We start from the raw sequence: 17,584 nt of genomic DNA on the forward strand, positions 1-17,584 counted from the left end.
GGAAGAGCCAGAGGATCTTTAGAAAGGAAAGAAGAAACCCCTTAATGAGACGGAAGGGAATTGAAATTAAGCTGCTGTTGATGGCAGAAGACATTGAACAAGCATGTATGGCTCTAATGCGTTTCTTGGCTTTGTGCATATTCATATGGGCTTACTCTGACACAGTCAACAGATGGCGAGAGGACGCAATGTGGAATTAAACTGTGGAATGGACTGCAAAGATGCCAATTCCAGACCAAACATATTCAGTTGGGCAAGGTTTTGTGAGAGGCCGGGCCCTTTGAAAAACCAATGAGCAAGTCTGAGATAACTGTTCCAAGTAGGGGTTGGATTGGAGATTTTAGCAGTCAAAACTGACATCAAACTACATGCAGTAGTCAGTTAGGTACAATACATTTTAGCCAGGGCCACTGCATACATTTACAGTAGTTTATTATATAATATCTATGGTATGCTTGATATTTATCATATCTTGGCTTTGTACAGTTAATCTTATTTAAAAAAAACATGCCGCGCATTTGAATGTGAGAATAAAATGCCTGGGTAAAAATATGCCATGACAGCATGATGAATGTCCAACAATGGAATCTAATCAATAATAAAGTTTCAGGACAACAGGAACAACGTTGAAAATATAACATAAATATAACAGGTCGGTTAAACAGGTGCATCAGCTCCACTTTGAGACACATTTTAATTGAGGAAAGGAATTCTGTGCACTCTGTATTACTGTATCATGAACTTACCATGCTACAATCAACTGCTCGTCTGTAACACTCTTTTATTATCATTTGTGACCTAAATATTAGAGAGATAACCAAAAAATAAACTATACAATAAAAGAAAACATTCTGTGTGGGACTCAACACAGATTGATTCCCTCTGATGTATGTTGTATCCTGTTAATTGTCTTAATCTACCTTGTAACATAAAGTTGCCAATAAAAGCTACTACACAAGATATTGGTCGCCTTGGTAATGAAAATGTTTTGTTTTTTTCAAAAAAGCAAATAATATACCATCTGAAATATTTGGGACAGCCAGTAAGAAAAATGATGTTTCGGAGAGATCATGCTGTTTCTTAGCCTTTGTCATGTGACAACAGAACCTAAATGGCTGCATATGTGTAATCCATTTAGATAATACATGAAAAACATCTTCTTTTGAAGCAATCCAACAAAAAAGGAGAATTTTTGGGGGGGCTTGAACCGCATTAAAACACTGAATGGTCATTTTGCTGACATAGAGTTCAGTAATGTCATTTATCAATCCGCCTTCTATCAAAGGTTCAGACGCAGGCACAGTCGTAAGGGTTGTAAGTAACTTACTCTATCATCTATTCTGTAAGGGGCGGTCCTTTGCAAAAAGAATAACACATGGAAAGACTCAATCACCTTATTTACAATTTATCGTGACCAATTCTGTCTGACATCCTGACACACGCCTGACCTTTTGTTATAGGACGAGAGACAGCGTTCAGCAGCCTATGTTTGCGTATGTTGTCATCAATGTCAGTTCCATTCTGGTGCATAAAATAAGATAATCCTTTATTAGTCCCGCAGCGGGGAAATTTACAGGATTATAGCAGCATAGGTTATAGTGCAAACAAGAGACATAGTAAAAGAAAAACAAGATAAAAAATAAAAAAAACAAGTATTATAAATAAGCAATAAAAACAGTAAAGAATCCACAATAACTGAAATATTATATATACAGACAGAAAACTATTACAACTATAATTGCACAGTGTATTTGTATTGCACAGGTTTTTAGTGTCTTTTAGTGTTTAGCGGCTATGGCGTAGTGGAGAGCAAGGTAGTTCTCCAATCAGAGAGTTGGTGGTTCGATACCCAGCTTCGGCAGTCGATGTGTCCTTGGGCAAGACACTTAACCCCAAGTTGCTCCCGAAGGCTTGCCATCGGTGTGGACTGGATGATGCATGAATGTTAGTTAGAGTCTGATGGTGGCACCTTGCATGGTAGCCTGTCATCAGTGTGTGAATGGGTGAATGATATGTAATATACTACTGAATGATATGTAAGTACTGACTGTAAGTCGCTTTGGATAAAAGCGTCTGCTAAATGACTGTAATGTAATGTGTCATGAAACAAAGACAGCTGCTGTGTTGTCATGGTGATTCAAAACTCAGTTCCCCAGTCATGTCCATTCATGAAAAAACAACAAAAAAAAAAATGTTTTCATCATTAAAATTGGGTGATATCACTTACTGACCAGTTGCTGACCTTGTAACACAACCAAGACATTCATTCATTCATTGCATTTGCCTCTAAACCCAGTGTTACACTTTTCATAATGGTTTTAAACCATTAAAGACACAGCAAGCCATTAAGCCAACCAGCAACACGTGATTCCTCCTTTCACACAATCAATATGATCAACCTTTTACACGCAGACAATATGCTAAATTGATGAAATAACACAAGTACTGAAGGCTACACCAGCTAGCCTCCTCAGCTGTGATAGCCAGCTAGCTGATAGCATGTCCAGCTAATCTATTTAACTACGTTTTAACTGTCTTACCTCCACTTAGTTTGGGGATTCGGCCAATTTTGTTAGTTACTTCTGCTGTAAGTGTCCCAAAGTCCTGCTCGTAGGACTCAAAGTCTGAAGACATTGTGACGTTTGGGGTTAAAACAGGTGTCTTGTGGTTGACAGGTAGCGTTAGCTCAGGATAACAACAACAAGTCCCGGATGGAGCCTCTTCCGTGAGTCACGCTATAACATGTCCGGCAAGGAACAGGACTTTATTTTTTATTTGACCGACACTGAAAAATAAATAAACGAGTGAATATAGAATATAAATCGGGTTTAATTTCACCAAGCATGAATAGATAATCCTAAAATATTTTTTTCTAAATTATTTGATGGTTGTGTGACAATTTCTGTGCTTTTAATAATGTCCACAAGGGGTTGAGGGGGGAATAGTTTCTGGGACACCGCGAGAAAGGTTCCGCTCTGTACACAGGAGAAATTGAAGGGAAATAAAAAACCAAGGAAGTGGCCAGGTTGGTAATTTAAAGTGACAGTTTGTCTCTCCCTTTATACAGAATGTGAATATACGTGTACCCCTAAGCATTCGTTACATCTGTAGGATACAATATCCTCCGTGTGTCCACGTTGTCTTGTCAAGCTGGCTAACAAGCTAACAGGCTAGCTGCTGTTAGCTCTGCTGCAAAACCGGAAACCAATGTTTTTGTTTCATATGTTTTTAACAAAGTGGTGAATGCATATAACTAAGTGCTGTAATGCAAAGGGTTTTTGGATGCGAATGTCAGAAGAAGTTGATTAGTTTGGTCGCAGTGAACCCGGAGACTTAATGAGGAAACACCAGGAGTCTGTAGAGCTAATAAGATACCTGTTAAAGATATCTTTAGTTATCTACAATTACGTTTTTACAATAGGGGGTGAGTTACTGTTAAAATATTACTTGGAGGGAGAAATATTCTCGTTTATGTCAATGAGATTAGAGAAAGTATTGGAAATGTCAGATTACAGCTCAGCAGCACCACAACAATGACCACATAGTTGGAAAAAAACAAAAACCCTCTCTTTACAGAAAACTGACAACCTGATGGATGGATGGATAGATAGATGGATGGATAGATAGATATATATGGATGGATGGATGGATAGATAGATAGATGGATGATAGATAGATAGATAGATAGATAGATAGATAGATAGATAGATAGATAGATAGATAGATAGATAGATTGATACAGTACCAGTCAAACGTGTGGACACACCTTCTCATTCAACTACTTTGAAGAATGTAAAATATAAAACATATTCTGGTTTGTTGAGCATTTGTTTGTTTACCACATAATTCCATATGTGTTCCTTCATAGTTTGGATGTCTTCAATATTAATCTACAATGTAGGAAAAAAAATGAAATTAAAATTTAAAAAAAAAAACATTGAATGAGAAGGTGTGTCCAAACTTTTGACTGGTACTGTAGTTAAAAAAAAAATGTCTCTCTTTCTTTCAGATGGGGAATTTGAGTCTGTCACAAGGATAAGGTGCTCCGAAGATTGGCAGGAGAGGATGCTGCTCTTTGCCAGGGCAAGAAACAATGGGACGCGGAGAGCCCCAGTGACCCAAGACCAGGCCAGTTGCTGGGTACTCAGAAGACGAGAAAAAATAATATGTGCATCATCTGCACCGCTGACTTTGCAAAATAGCTGAGGGATAAAGAAACACTACATTTCAGGAACTCAACCAAACTACTCTGACTTACCTTGTGGCTTAAAGATGAATTTCCTGTCAACTTTTGTGACATTTCAGAACCTCCATGAGGTTCGAAGATTGTGCCACTGGGGTCCAATCATAGCCCTGTCTGTCATTGCTATATGCTCCACCATGGCAATTCTGGACTCCATTATTTGGTACTGGCCGCTAGACACTACAGGAGGAAGCATCAACTTCATTATGCTCCTCAACTGGACTGTCCTCATCCTCTACAACTACTTCAATGCTATGTTTGTGGGACCTGGATACATTCCTCTTGGCTGGAAACCAGTAAGGATTCTCAATAAGGATAAAGGCTTATGACATTTATCGTTGGTGTTTGTTCATGTAAATAGCATGAAGATGGTAAATCCTTTAATCATAGGAAAGATGTAACCACAGAAAATTAACTGATTTGTTTATCCCGAAACAGGAGGCTCAACAGGATACCCAGTACCTACAGTACTGCAGAGTTTGCCAAGGGTACAAGGCCCCCAGGTCCCACCATTGTCGCAAGTGTAACAGGTAGCTACAGTATGTTGCCCGTCATCTGTGTGAGATGGACTTAAAGAAAATAAAAGCGCACAAAGACAGCTCTACTTCTTATTATTTCTGGCACACCAAGATGGAGCTGGCTTGAACATGTACGTGGCTTGTCGTGGCTTGCCCATGCAGTGCTGTAAGATCTCTGTTCAGCACTTCGTAGGCTGCACAGAGACACATCACATGCTCTATTATGTGATGTATGTGATGTTAAATAGAGTAAACTCTATTTTTAAAGAAGCTGTCACTCTTTGTCATCACAAACAACCAGTCAATTTCCCTGATATTCCTCCTCTGCCTCCCCTCCCCCAGGTGCGTGATGAAAATGGACCACCATTGCCCCTGGATCAACAACTGCTGCGGCCACCTGAACCACGCCTACTTCACCAGCTTCCTGCTGCTGGCTCCTATGGGCTGCTCGCACGCTGCCATCATCTTCATTATGACCATGTACACACAGCTATATGAGAGGGTCAGTAGTCCCCTTTCCCCACTACACCATGCTTTCAGACGGCCTATTACCACTACAACTTTTAGCATTTGATACTTTTGTTAACACATGTCAAGCTATTTTGTTTTTACTCACTGCAGATATCATTTGGTTGGAGCACAGTGAAGATTGATATGAGCGCTGTGCGTCAATTCCAGCCCCTCATGCCGTTCAGTGTGCCCGCCTTTGCTGCCACACTCTTTGCCTTAGGCTTGGCACTGGGCACCACTATTGCCGTTGGCATGCTTTTCTTTATACAGGTAGGTTTTTTTCATTTAGGTTAACAATTTACACAAGCTGTTGGCTTTGTTGGATATTTAACGTTGCCATTTCAGCATTAACAATTCAAAGACTAGCATTTATTCAATTGAAATAATCTGTCCTTTCCAGATGAAAGTCATCCTTCGAAATAAGACCTCGATCGAGTCCTGGATCGAGGAAAAGGTCAGGATGTCTTCTTTGATTTCTTTGTTTTGTGATGAAATTTTGTGATCATTTTGTTATCCACACAATATTAAGGGATTTATAAGTAACATGTTTTTAACACTTCATTGTCAAAGTGCTTTAAAGTGCTGTCACTTTATGACTAATTCACACACGTTCCAGGATCATATTTCGCACAATATAGCGGCCTGACTAATGAAACTTGACACCACCCCGCCCACACAATCCCATTAACACATACGCACACAACCATTCTCTGTGTCATCCACTAGGCCAAAGACAGAATACAGCACTACCAAACAGGGGAGGAGTTCACCTTCCCTTACGACCTCGGCACCCGCTGGCTGAACTTCAAGCAAGTCTTCACTTGGTCAGGGACGCCCAAGGGTGTTGGCACTGAATGGCCAGTCCATCCCAAGTGTCACCAGCACACCTTAACTGTAGGTTCAGTTTGTCATTGAGTCTGGTAATTTGGTAATGCATTCAATGATTCTGATACTGTTCTTATCTGTATGTTGAGTGATAAATTATCTTTAATTTGTAGAATGTTTAAAGGCAGTTTAGTCAGTGGGTATTGTAAATCCTGCTCTTGATACTTTTCCTGCTACAGTGCTTTTCCTGTTGCATGGTAGTTTCAGTGTTGACCAATAGGGACGTCAATTGTCTTGTTCCTCTTTAAACAGATTGAGCAACTGAAGCAGAAAGCGGATAAACGAGTGAGAAGTGTAAGTACCTGTCAGATCCGTCTCGTGACATCAATGTGGTGTTGACTTACACGTAGCACAGTCACCCGAGTAGGATTTAGGCTGGGCCAGCTAGGATGTGTGTGACCTCAGGGAAAAGTTTGTGAGATTTAATACTTTTGTCTTCATGCAATAAAGGCTTTTAGCTGTACTTAAAAAAACACTCAAATGTAATGCAGATTGTCAGAAATGTTGTCAGATGTTTAAATGCATTCAGATTTAGGACCATGACATGATTATAAACACACACCTGTATCACGTCTGAATTCAGGTTTTGGTCAGAGCTGTAGAATAACCAGATATGTTGTATGCCTCGCCTAGCAGGTCCAGTACCAGGCAGTGGAGGACTATAACGGAGCGTGCTGCCCTCTGAGCAAAGGTCTCCAAACCTTTTTCAGAACCCCCTGCACAGAGGAGCCCAGGATCCCCCTCAACAAGGGGGACACCATCCTGGCCACTCGTGGCACCAAGTGAGTTCATTCAGGCTGAACAAAAACTACAAACATCATGGTTGTTGATCTAGAACAGTGGTTTTCAAAGTGGGAGGCAGGCCTTTCCAGGGGGAATGGTATTGGAAAAAAAAAAAGTAACTATCATTATTACATTAGTTATCAAATGAAGATCCCATCAAATAGGCTAAATGTTTGTTTTCTCATTAAATTGGTTAATGAGAAAGTTTGGGAGGAATTTTACTGTTTTGTCCACGACTCCAGAGTCAGAAACCAATGAATGCTTTAGAAAATACCTTTTTTATGCATTTGCTGTAGTCTGAAGTTACATCAAACAGCAATATTAGGCCATCTTGGCTCAATTGTTGAGGGTCTATCAAACAAAATAATCATGATCCCATGCAAATCCAGGAATTGAGTGAAACTAAGCATGTAAACTAAAGGGGGACTAAGTTTGTCCACTCAGACTTTGAAAACCCCTGGTCTAGAAGTCTGGATGTTTGGGCATCCAGTTAAGGATTTATTTTGAATAACCATCATTTGTATTGTTCATTAGAATTCCCCGAATTAAAGTATTTCTTTTTCTCTAGATGGTGGATGTATGGAGACAAAGTTTTGAATGAGGAGCATATGAGAGGTGAGATTGTGGTTCGAATTAAGTTTTTTAATTCATCGAAACAAGTGTGTAACAGATCCTATCTTTCTGTTTTGGTCTCCAGGGGGAGAACGTGTAAGGGGATGGTTTCCGAGGCGATGTGTGGAGAAGTGCCATTATGACACAGCTGCCAGCGATAGCACCAGCGATAAGAAAGCAAACTAATATACTTGGCTTTATGTAGAGCAGGGGAGTTAAACTGAACAAAAAGTGTTTGTCCGTGTTCATAAACGTACATCCACTGACGATGTCATGCCTGAAGCTGTAGGCTCATCATCAAGAATTTCATACTAACTTGAATTTTTTAAAGACAACATAGTTCACCAAGGCTTACTGAACACCTTTCTGCTGATTAATGTCTTGAAGAGGACGACAGAGTTCATGAGAGGGACTGGTCCCATGGCTTCAGTTTGACTCCTCTGACCAAAAGTGAAACCCAGCAACAGTCTTAATTTCCAAGAATTGCCACCAGGCTTTAATGTGACTTCATTGTGATTACATGACTTTTTACTTGAATCTGTCGTTTTTACTTGTGTTGTGGTCTGTTTTTGCTAATTATGCAACGCCTCTGCCCAGCTAACCCCGGGATTCTTCATGCAACTCTTTCTACAGTATGGAGATAACACTTAATTTCTCTTTATTATTTTTGTAAAAATGGTTCGCCTCAAACTATGAATTGAAAATTAAAATAATCTTCCGCAAGAGTCGTTGTTTGTCTCTATCCTTGTGATTACTATAAATTCTCATGTTTTAATGAATATTAATTTAATTGCCTCAAGCTTAATTTAAAACAGTAATTTGGCATTGATTTAATTGTTAGTGTTCCACACGACTATAGGATGCTTTTGTATTTATCTAGCTAATTTTAATGTTATTCCATGTCCTTACATTTTCAGGTTTACACTGATTAAAAACTGGGTGTTACTTCAGCATTGTACTATATAAAACAATTCAAAGAAAATGTTAATTCAACTATCTTAGGATCCCCTATTAAGCTTCCACTAACCATGTGTAGGTGCAATCAGAAAGGGTTCCTAAATGAATCTTAACCTTAAACTCCTTTTACACAATTGCTTGTTTTTAATCTCTTTTTTTATTTGTTGGAAAATTGCAATTTATGTAATAGCACCTGTCTAACGTCAGGCAAGTCAATCATGTTTAATTCAAGTTGATGTGGTGATTGCATACTACATACACATACATACATGTCATATACATTTACAGCACACAGCCTGAGGACCTCAAAAAGGAATTTGAAGTTTTTTCTGAAGCTGAATGCTTTGCTTTGGAACAACCCGTCTGTAGGAGAGAGGTTTTCTGAGTCTAGAATCCTCTTAGACATCACTTCTCAAAGGCTTTGTCGGCCCACACAGGTGTTTTTGATTGGACCTTTTCTGCTCAGGATGGAGTTGGCTGGAGCTGAACAAAGACTGGCGTACCGATGAAAATGATGAAAGTGTAAGTTGTCCATTTAAACCGGCGCAACATCAGAAAAAAAGGCCAGTTTGTACGTTGTTTAAGTGAAAAACCTTTGTGTGAGTGTGTATGACCTTAAAAATACACTTTCGTCACCAGACTTAGTTATTTATATATTTCATTTGTTTTATTTGCCTGTTACTGTGTTCTATCTGATTAATCTGTAAATAAAACCAGCTCTGTCTGCCATCCAAGTAGACCACAAAACAAAACACTAAATACAGATACACTGTGCCAATACAAATTCACTGTGCAATACTATAACTATAATTATTCTGTCTGTATTTATAAGATTTATTTTTTAGTTATTGTGGATTTTTATTTTTCCTACTTACTTATTTAAAATACTTGTTTGTTTTTTCTACTATGTACCTTGTTTGCACTATATCTATGCTGCTGTAATCCTGCTGCGGGACTAATACAGGATTATCTTATCTTATCTTATCTTAAAATAAGATAAGATAAAATAAGATAATCCTTTATTAGTCCCGCAGCGGGGAAATTTGCAGGCTTACAGCAGCGTAGAGTAAAGTGCACACAAGAGACATAGTAGAAGACAAGATAAAAAATAAAAAATGAAAATAAAATAAAAACAAGTATTATAAATAAGCAATAAAAAAAAATATTATATTTACAGACAGAAAAAAACTATTTTAACTTTTTTAACTATTATTGCACAGTGTAATGTGTAATGTATTGCACAGGTTTTTATTGTCATGTTATTATTGTCATGACATCTTATCTTATCTTATAAATGTATTGCTTTATATTAAGGCAGTTTTAAATGTCACTGCTTTAAGTGTTATTATTTTTGCATTGATCATTCAACTGCTAATACACTAAATAAAGACACAATTCTGAGAGCTGCAGGAGAATGTATCCAAATACCTTCTCCCTGTTAAGCAGCTAAATGACTACATGTCCCAGACTTCCTAGCGTTTCCACTCAACCAATCAGGTTGCATGTAGAATATCACGTGACAATCCAACCCTGCTTGGTTCATGTGGTGTGATTGACTTTCAGCGGTGGGCTGTGCTTACAGGAGTGGACTAAACAAGACAGCTCTTGGTGGAAGATTACCAGGAACACGAGTTATTCAGTAGCTGTATGTACAAGTCTACATGCATTTTGTTTTTATCCTGCAAGATCACTTTACAAATTAATTTTATTGCATTATAAACAGGCAATGTGATGGGACTACTATGTGGCTAACTAGCTAGCTCTGAGCTAGCCATGACTTTGAACGTCACATGTGCACTTCTCTGTCAACTGTTTGGACAAAGATAAAATGCTAACTAGACAGCAAGAAGTCCTAGTGGCTGAACATTTATCAACTTTTAGCTTATATCTCTTCTTATACACAGTATGTTAAGGCTCATATTTGATTGGTCAATTTCCTGACAGGGCCACCAATAGCAATGCTCCTGTTTATGGTCAGTTTCCTTGTAGTGATAATTAAAAAGCAGTGGTTTTCCTGTATTCACTTAATTATCATTTTCCTGCTGCTGAATTTCATGGAATTTGAATGCACATGTGTGAAGCTACTTCCCCTCTGCAGGAATAAGCTGTGGCTTTGTGGAAGGACAACATATATATTCCCACATTTGCCCAGGGTTAAACTGCTGGGAAGTGTTGGCTTGTTACAGTGTAATGAAGGAATTGCAACATCAGCGGAGGTTTTTTTTTAATAAGAGAGCTATTGTTAAAACTGGTAAATCATTCCCTTCACATAATCCAACACACAAAGAAAACATACCACAGGGCTCACAGAGACACTGCAACAATGGATTGTAAGCATGCAAATAGTGATGCAGCAGTCATAAAGTCAGGGTGCTAGAAAAGACAACAACTATGGAAACGGTGTTTATAATACCCCTAGCAAGTCATTAGTAATAATTAGATAAAACATTTTTATTCTAATTATTACTCTCATAAGCAATGAACAATATGTATCTTATAACTTTTTTTAAAAGTCTATCAAACGTTGTAGCTGATCCAGTTTTGTCTTCTCTTTCCCTGTCATGTCCTGTGCCGGTCTCTTAATGGTGTAGTCTGTATTTAATTAAAAACAAATGTCTTTGCATGTCAAGCAATAAGTATTTTCTCAATATCAGAGGTTCCCAAACTTTTTGTACATACATCATATATCGACTAATTCTGCTTTACTCAACCGATCAACTGATGATTTTGAATCCGGCTGTATTTAACTAACGTTACTAGTTCGTGATATGCTTTACAGCAGCCCACTGCTCTTAAATGCATAAGATGGGTGTATATGACGATTGTAATAAAGTTTAAGTTAAAGCCACGCCCCCGCTGCCACACCCATCAAGCTGTCAAAGCTACCATTTAGCCCACACTGTCACTAACTGCACTCTCAATACGTATCTACTTCTTTGGAAAACGAGAAAGCGATTTCAGAGAGAAGCACACAGGAGGGTCTACAATATGTGTTTGTGAATATATCCAGGATGTCAAACTGATACATCTGCGAAAAAACGTTTAAAGAGATAGAAGCTGGAGCTGCAGATCACAGAGCCAACAGAACTCGTTGGGAATCATTGCTTTATATTATTTTAGCAATGTTGCAAAACCACAACAGCAAAGAAACCACTGCCACCACCGCTCGAAAAGTGTGTAGTTAGCATTGCATTCTGGTTCTAATGTAATCCAGAACTAAACATTTTTAAAATCACAGCCTCATGTGCTACTGTTTTTGACTTGCACTTTCCATCCCTTCCAGTGTTGACCCGCTCTATAACAGTGTCCCGGCGGATACTGTGACGACTGCGTTTCCCTGTGATATCAGCCAGTAACATGTCCATGTTCAGCACGGGCATCCTTGTGCTGACGTCTCCTCTCCACACCCTCCCCTTACGCATCGCTCCAGTGCTCAGCTCAGCTGCTCAGCTCGTGGAGCGCACACTGTACGTCCACCTCCACCCCGGGCTGAACCTGGGAAGTGGGAGCCAGCCTCGACCTGTTTTCATTCCACCAGTAGTGGACCTGTCTACGGTCATTTCCCGCCTTTACAGCAACGCAGCTGACGTATGCGGGCACCTGGATGTCCGTGTTTTGCTGACCAATGTTCGTTCTCAGTCAGCTGCCGGCAGCGGGACTGCGATCCCAAACTGCCCCTTCCCTACACCACAATCTCTGTCTCACTGCCCGGAGGTGGTGCTGACAGACTTTCCTCTGCAGGACCCAGGTCAGTCCCATCAGGTTAAGCAGTGTCTGCAGAGGTACACAGGCCACTGCTACGTATGTAGCCCCAGCTTGCCCTCCGAGCTGCTTCACCCACAGATGATGAGGATGCAGGAGATGGAGGAAGGGCTGAAAGAGCCTGAAGAGCAGGCAGAACCCTTGCAGTCCTACAGTGACGTGGTGGTAGGGGGGACATTCGACCGGCTCCATGGGGCCCACAGGACGCTGCTCAACATCTCGTGCCTGCTAGCCAACAGGAGGTTCCTTATTGGTGTGTGCGATCAAGCAATGCTGAAAAGTGAGTCGTTCATTTTCAGTTATTACATTTTAGGAATGTGTGTGTTCATGTACTATTTTTGAGGCTAATGATGAGAAGGCATCCCCTAGACTAACATCTTTTTCTTCCCGTCTTTAGATAAAATGCTAAAGGAGCTGGTTGAGCCCTACTCTCTGCGGACCCAGAGACTACAGGAGTTCCTGCGAGACGTCAAACCCTCGCTGCAGGTGGAGATCGTGCCCCTTGATGACCCCTATGGAGTTTCTGTGGTTGACCCCTTGCTGCAGTGCATTGTGGTCAGCGAGGAGACCAGAAGGGGAGGCGAGGCTGTCAACAAGAAACGCATTGAGAACGTAAGTCAGGAAACTGCGGATACATGTAGCGCCTTTCTCGCTGTTCTTTCCCGTTGACTTTTCCCAGTTGTTTGGACCGTGTCCCAGTCCATTGTGTACTGCAATGGACTGGGACACAAGCCATACATTTTACCATGCCAATATTTTTCAAAACATAATAAATTGTACACTGGAAAAGTAAGAAAATTAATTATACTGTGTATTTACAGCTGATTTAAATGCAGCAATGTCTTTAATATAATATATATAACATTCTGCTCCTAATTAAGTTTTTCTTTGGCAGCATTCTTTACCAACATATCAAACTGTATGCCACAGATGGCCCTTTTAACATATGATGCTGATGTCAGTATAATTTATACCTACTGCAGTTTTTTCCCGCTACATGTTTGTTTTTATGTTTTATGTGTTTAAATGTAGATCTGTCCTTTTTATTTTATTTAAATGTCAGGACATATCTTGTTTTGCTTTCTACACATCACGATTTATTACTTAACTCCTCTCATTTCAGGTTCTATTCTGAGAGTCAGTGAGCTTTACTTTTAAGAATTGCAGTGTAAAGAAAGCCTAGAAAACATTCTAAAGCACATTTTAATCCTGGGACAGCAGTGGAACTTGTTTTTCCAGATATAGGAGACCATAGCCTTGGTACACATGAGCACATATTTGATGTTTTGTGTTCTCTGCTTCCTAAATCAGGGCCTTCCTCCTCTCATCCTCCACGAGATCCAGTTGCTTAAAGATGCCCACCACACTGAGACAGAGGAGGAGAAGATCAGCTCCTCCAGTCTACGCTCTCGTCTGCTGGGCACCCTTCTTACCCCACCTAAAGTAGGTCTTTGTTTTTTTTAAAGGATTCTAATAGTGGAAAACAACGAAAAGAATACATATATTTTTTTGTCCATATCTAGAGCTGATTAAAGGGGTTGTCATACCTGTTAGGGGGATGTTATCATACTTATCTTAAGGTGGACATCACAACATCATAATCATGCAACCTTTCATTCAATTAAAGTTGCCTGTGAAGAAGAAGAAAAAAACATCTGATTCAATTTGAATTTGATTTTATGTTCTCTAGCAGTCCTTTCCTTTCCTGTTGAAAGCCAATTAAATTCCTTTTGAAATGTTGAAAAAGCTCTGCACAGCCTCCAGTCACCAAAAAGTAATTGCCAAATCATGCTCCAACTTGCATTAAAAAAAAAAAAGTTACTCACTCACTGAAGCAAAACATGTTTCTCTCAGCATTTGAGTAGATGAGGAATAGTGTTTTATACAAAAAGTGACGGAGATAATTTTGTAGCGATCACACAGATCTGTCTTTAGGAACTTCTTAATGTTTAACAGCTTTTCTTTCCCGTACATGCCAAAGTACAACGTCTTTTTTAATAACTAAGCAGAGAATTATGTGAGTTGGGAAAAGACAGACCAGTTAATCATTTTGCAGGTTTACTGGAAAGGTAGGAGTGGAACAGATTGTGTCCATGAAAAATCTGAAATGTTTTGCATGCGCTCTCTCTGTTTGGCCTTCCTGATAGAAAGACTATTGTTACTGTTATCAGCGGAAACAATGAGCTCCTCTGCAGCGAGGCCCGAGGGTATCCCTGAGCAGGCCTGACCTGTTTAGGAGCAGGTTGTGTTATTGTCCTCTCATAACCTCCAAGTATTCATTCGTGATGCTTTCATGTTTAGTGCTGCAGTATTTGGTTGTATCCCCCACGCCCATGCATCTCCTGTTTCCTCTGCACTAGAACACATCCCATCTCGCTCCACTCCCGTACGTGATTGGCCTGACAGGAGGCAGCGGCAGTGGGAAGAGCTCCATCGCCAGGCAGCTGGAGGCTTTGGGTGCCGTCCGGATCGACTGCGACAAGCTGGGCCATGAGGTGTACCAGCCCGGCACTGCAGCCCATCACAGGGTGCTCGAAGAGTTCGGGTCAGGTGAGGAAACCTTTGGCTGTGGTTAGAGATGCATCATCCAACTCCTTATGATATCTCACACTCTATGAAATCTAGTTATTTGATGCATCTTTGCATTGGCTTGATATTAATGTTAAATGTTATGATGCATGAAATCTCAGGTGTTGCAGTACAGGAATGAGTTTTTTTTTCTTTGTCACTTTTAGATCTTCTGAACGAAGATAAAACCATCAACAGACGTGCATTAGGAAGAAAGGTTTTTGGAAACCAGGTAATATGACAAGTTATCATAGTGTCACAATACACCATGTATGGTGTATGGCCAATTTACCAATTTTTTTTTCATGCAGGAGCGGTTAAAAGCCCTAACAGACATTGTATGGCCTGAGATCGCACTTCTGGTGAAGAGCAGAATCAGCCAAGCCAGAGAGGAAGGTATCGTATGATCTTTTAAATATATAAATCTTTAGTCCCTAGTATTTGTGGATATAGGCTGTTGGTGTTAAGGGGTTTTCTGTCTTGTGTAGCAATAAAATAGTTTTTTGTGTTCATACACCTCTTTTCCTCCCTTTGTTGGCCAATGTACTGATCACATCCATGCATACCCAAATGATAAAGAAACTGTTCCATCGCTTTGTCGTAGAAGAGATTTCTACAATGTGCATGTGATCTTTTGCAGGTAAGCAGGTTTGCGTGTTGGATGCGGCCGTTCTTCAGGAGGCCGGCTGGACAGACATGGTCCACGAGGTCTGGGTAACAGTCATCCCTGAGGAGGAGGTAATACGTTTGTACTATCAGTCCTCAGTGCAACAAACATGGAGTTATGTAACGATGTAAAGGTGACGAGCCTGAGGTGCAAAGTTTTTGTCGGAAATTGTGACATTTCTGGTGGTGAAGGTATTTGTGGCTCTCACCATGCAGAGCAGTCATCCATAGTTTTCCTTCTGGAGTTTGGGATTCTACACACACTGGCTTTAACACAATAAACGCTCAACTTGTTATCCTCACCCATCTGCCTCACCCTTGTTACCCCTCCCCTCTCAGGCGGTGTTACGGATATCGGAGCGAGACGGTTTGACCGCAGAAGATGCCCTGCGTCGGCTGCGGAGCCAGTGGTCCAACAGCCAGCAATTAGCGCACGCCAACGTAGTGCTCAGCACGCTGTGGGAGCCAGAGGTCACTCGGAAACAGGTGAAACACTCGTCATGCCATTAGTATATTGTCTACACATCAGCATTACATTAAATATTTTAATTCTGTTAATTAAATAAAAATGTCTCCTGTAAGAATTCTCCCCGTCTTTTATTTTGAAGGTACTGAAAGCGTGGAATCTCCTTCAGAAGAGAATACAACAGAGGCAAGAAGGACACGTGTTGGTCACTACATCATCTCAGCAGTGACCTGTGCGTCCAGAACGAGCATGTATCAAGACTGGGGACGTGTGTGTGTGTGTGTGTGTGTGTGTGTGCACACAAATGACTGATCCATTAAAGGAAATGCTGCCTTAGAAAGAAGTGAGCGGTTTCTGTGCCAGTGCAGCCCAACAAGCTCTCTCACTTCTTTGACCAAAACTCAGTGCCTAATTGAGTTTCCACAAGTTTTTAAACTAGTTATATTTTTAAGATGCTGAAAGAATGGATGGCTGAGGAACTTTGTAAATTTTCCCAAACAAAATGATTTTGGAATGCTGGAATTCATGTTTGGGATAAATAAAATGTAATCAAATCATAAGAATTGAAGATGTTTTCATCCAGAGATTTGTTTGTGAATGGCATTCCTTTAAATAGGTACTGTTGCTTAAACGATATGCCCAACATTCAGCGAGATCATTTCACGTCTAATATTGTGGGTAGCCAGTCAGCTGATGACACTTGACAAGTTCTGTCCTCTTTTCTTTTTGTCCTCTACGTTTAACTAACATGAATGTACCCTAAAAAGCAACTAATGGTGAGAGGAAAAGGAAGGTACCATATTGAAAGATTGCACTAGTTACCGCTGTTAAAACCATAATTAAATGTTGTGTTCCTCTTTACGGTTGGGAGAATATGTTAACAAACTTTATCATTATCTTATGAGGAATTATAAATCATCAAACAACCTACATTATATTTATATTATGTGCAATAGATAAGGATATTTTGTAATATTATAAGTGTAGTTGACACATTCAAATACACTAGGCACTGAAAAATATTAACTTAGTCAAACTGTACATTGACTAATAAAGGAAAATGCATCCAAGACGTGAATCAAGCTGACGTGAAAAATATTTAATATCTTTGAGACTTTAATCTATAAAGGAAATCTGTTTAAAATCTTGAATTGAAATCTAAGAACGAGCTCACCTGAATATTCAAATATACACGTCTGACATACCTGAAAAAGCCATAAGGTACAGCAAAGTGAAAACTAAAATCATGATGCGTTTAGCTCGTGGTAAATTTCATGTCCTATCCTACATTGAAATTATTAACCAATGTTTACACAATGAGAAAAATATACTACTTCTTTGCCTTACCCATACTTTCATATTATAAGGATCGTCCAGTGAAGTGACATTTGGTCATACAGTTGGTGAGAACTTTCAAGCATCTTTGATTTCACTGTCTTGCATGTCATCTGGAAATTCAGTGGAATTATCAAATAAAATGGCGTAACATTAAATGAAATGAGTGATCTCTGCTTTTTCTTATGCATTTAATTTTTGCTATTTATTTTCAGTTAATGATTAAAATGAAAAGAAGTGCTGTATGTTTATTTATAAAACTTGGGTTTGGATTTGAAA

General features: G+C 39.7%; 3 protein-coding genes across 5 annotated transcripts in view; 2 read left to right on the forward strand and 1 right to left on the reverse strand.

Annotated features, from left to right (window-relative positions):
* The window catches only part of vti1a (vesicle transport through interaction with t-SNAREs 1A), a 110,867-nt gene extending 108,145 nt beyond the window's left edge, over positions 1 to 2,722 (reverse strand). For both annotated transcript variants that reach the window (XM_054598783.1, XM_054598784.1), the window contains exon 1: positions 2,541 to 2,722. In XM_054598783.1, the coding sequence (XP_054454758.1) occupies positions 2,541 to 2,634 (94 nt within the window). In that variant the 5' untranslated portion in view covers positions 2,635 to 2,722. The remainder of the gene's footprint in view (positions 1 to 2,540) is intronic.
* Positions 2,723 to 2,944: 222 nt separating this feature from the next.
* zdhhc6 (zinc finger DHHC-type palmitoyltransferase 6) lies at positions 2,945 to 8,269 on the forward strand. Of its 2 annotated transcripts, none has more exons than XM_054598886.1 (11): positions 2,945 to 3,025; positions 4,010 to 4,539; positions 4,682 to 4,773; positions 5,104 to 5,263; positions 5,383 to 5,541; positions 5,672 to 5,725; positions 5,998 to 6,165; positions 6,409 to 6,450; positions 6,790 to 6,938; positions 7,508 to 7,554; positions 7,637 to 8,269. In XM_054598886.1, the coding sequence occupies exons 2-11, from the start codon at positions 4,273 to 4,275 to the stop codon at positions 7,735 to 7,737; spliced, it is 1,239 nt and encodes a 412-aa protein (XP_054454861.1). In that variant the 5' UTR covers positions 2,945 to 3,025; positions 4,010 to 4,272; the 3' UTR covers positions 7,738 to 8,269. The 2 variants fall into 2 exon arrangements, with proteins under 2 accessions (XP_054454861.1, XP_054454862.1); XM_054598887.1 differs by having other exon boundaries at positions 6,793 to 6,938.
* Positions 8,270 to 10,065: 1,796 nt separating this feature from the next.
* Positions 10,066 to 17,526, forward strand: coasy (CoA synthase). Its single transcript, XM_054598853.1, has 10 exons — positions 10,066 to 10,153; positions 11,792 to 12,550; positions 12,668 to 12,882; positions 13,582 to 13,713; positions 14,631 to 14,820; positions 15,006 to 15,070; positions 15,150 to 15,234; positions 15,479 to 15,576; positions 15,844 to 15,990; positions 16,113 to 17,526. Exons 2-10 carry the CDS (start codon positions 11,866 to 11,868, stop codon positions 16,197 to 16,199), a joined length of 1,704 nt encoding a protein of 567 aa, XP_054454828.1. The 5' UTR covers positions 10,066 to 10,153; positions 11,792 to 11,865; the 3' UTR covers positions 16,200 to 17,526.
* Positions 17,527 to 17,584: the final 58 nt, after the last annotated feature.

The sequence above is a fragment of the Anoplopoma fimbria genome, chromosome 5, assembly GCF_027596085.1.
Source record: "Anoplopoma fimbria isolate UVic2021 breed Golden Eagle Sablefish chromosome 5, Afim_UVic_2022, whole genome shotgun sequence".
Classification (NCBI taxonomy): Eukaryota; Metazoa; Chordata; class Actinopteri; order Perciformes; family Anoplopomatidae; genus Anoplopoma; species Anoplopoma fimbria.

Excerpts from the sequence above, each read along its gene's own strand:
- zdhhc6 (XM_054598886.1), top strand. The coding sequence starts at position 4,273 with ATGAATTTCCTGTCAACTTTTGTGACATTTCAGAACCTCCATGAGGTT. Across the intron at positions 4,774-5,103 it reads CATTGTCGCAAGTGTAACAG|GTGCGTGATGAAAATGGACC; the intron begins GTAGCTACAGTA and ends CCCCTCCCCCAG. Across the intron at positions 6,451-6,789 it reads CGGATAAACGAGTGAGAAGT|CAGGTCCAGTACCAGGCAGT; the intron begins GTAAGTACCTGT and ends TGCCTCGCCTAG.
- coasy (XM_054598853.1), top strand. The coding sequence starts at position 11,866 with ATGTCCATGTTCAGCACGGGCATCCTTGTGCTGACGTCTCCTCTCCAC. Across the intron at positions 13,714-14,630 it reads CCCTTCTTACCCCACCTAAA|AACACATCCCATCTCGCTCC; the intron begins GTAGGTCTTTGT and ends CCTCTGCACTAG. Across the intron at positions 15,991-16,112 it reads CAGAGGTCACTCGGAAACAG|GTACTGAAAGCGTGGAATCT; the intron begins GTGAAACACTCG and ends TTTATTTTGAAG.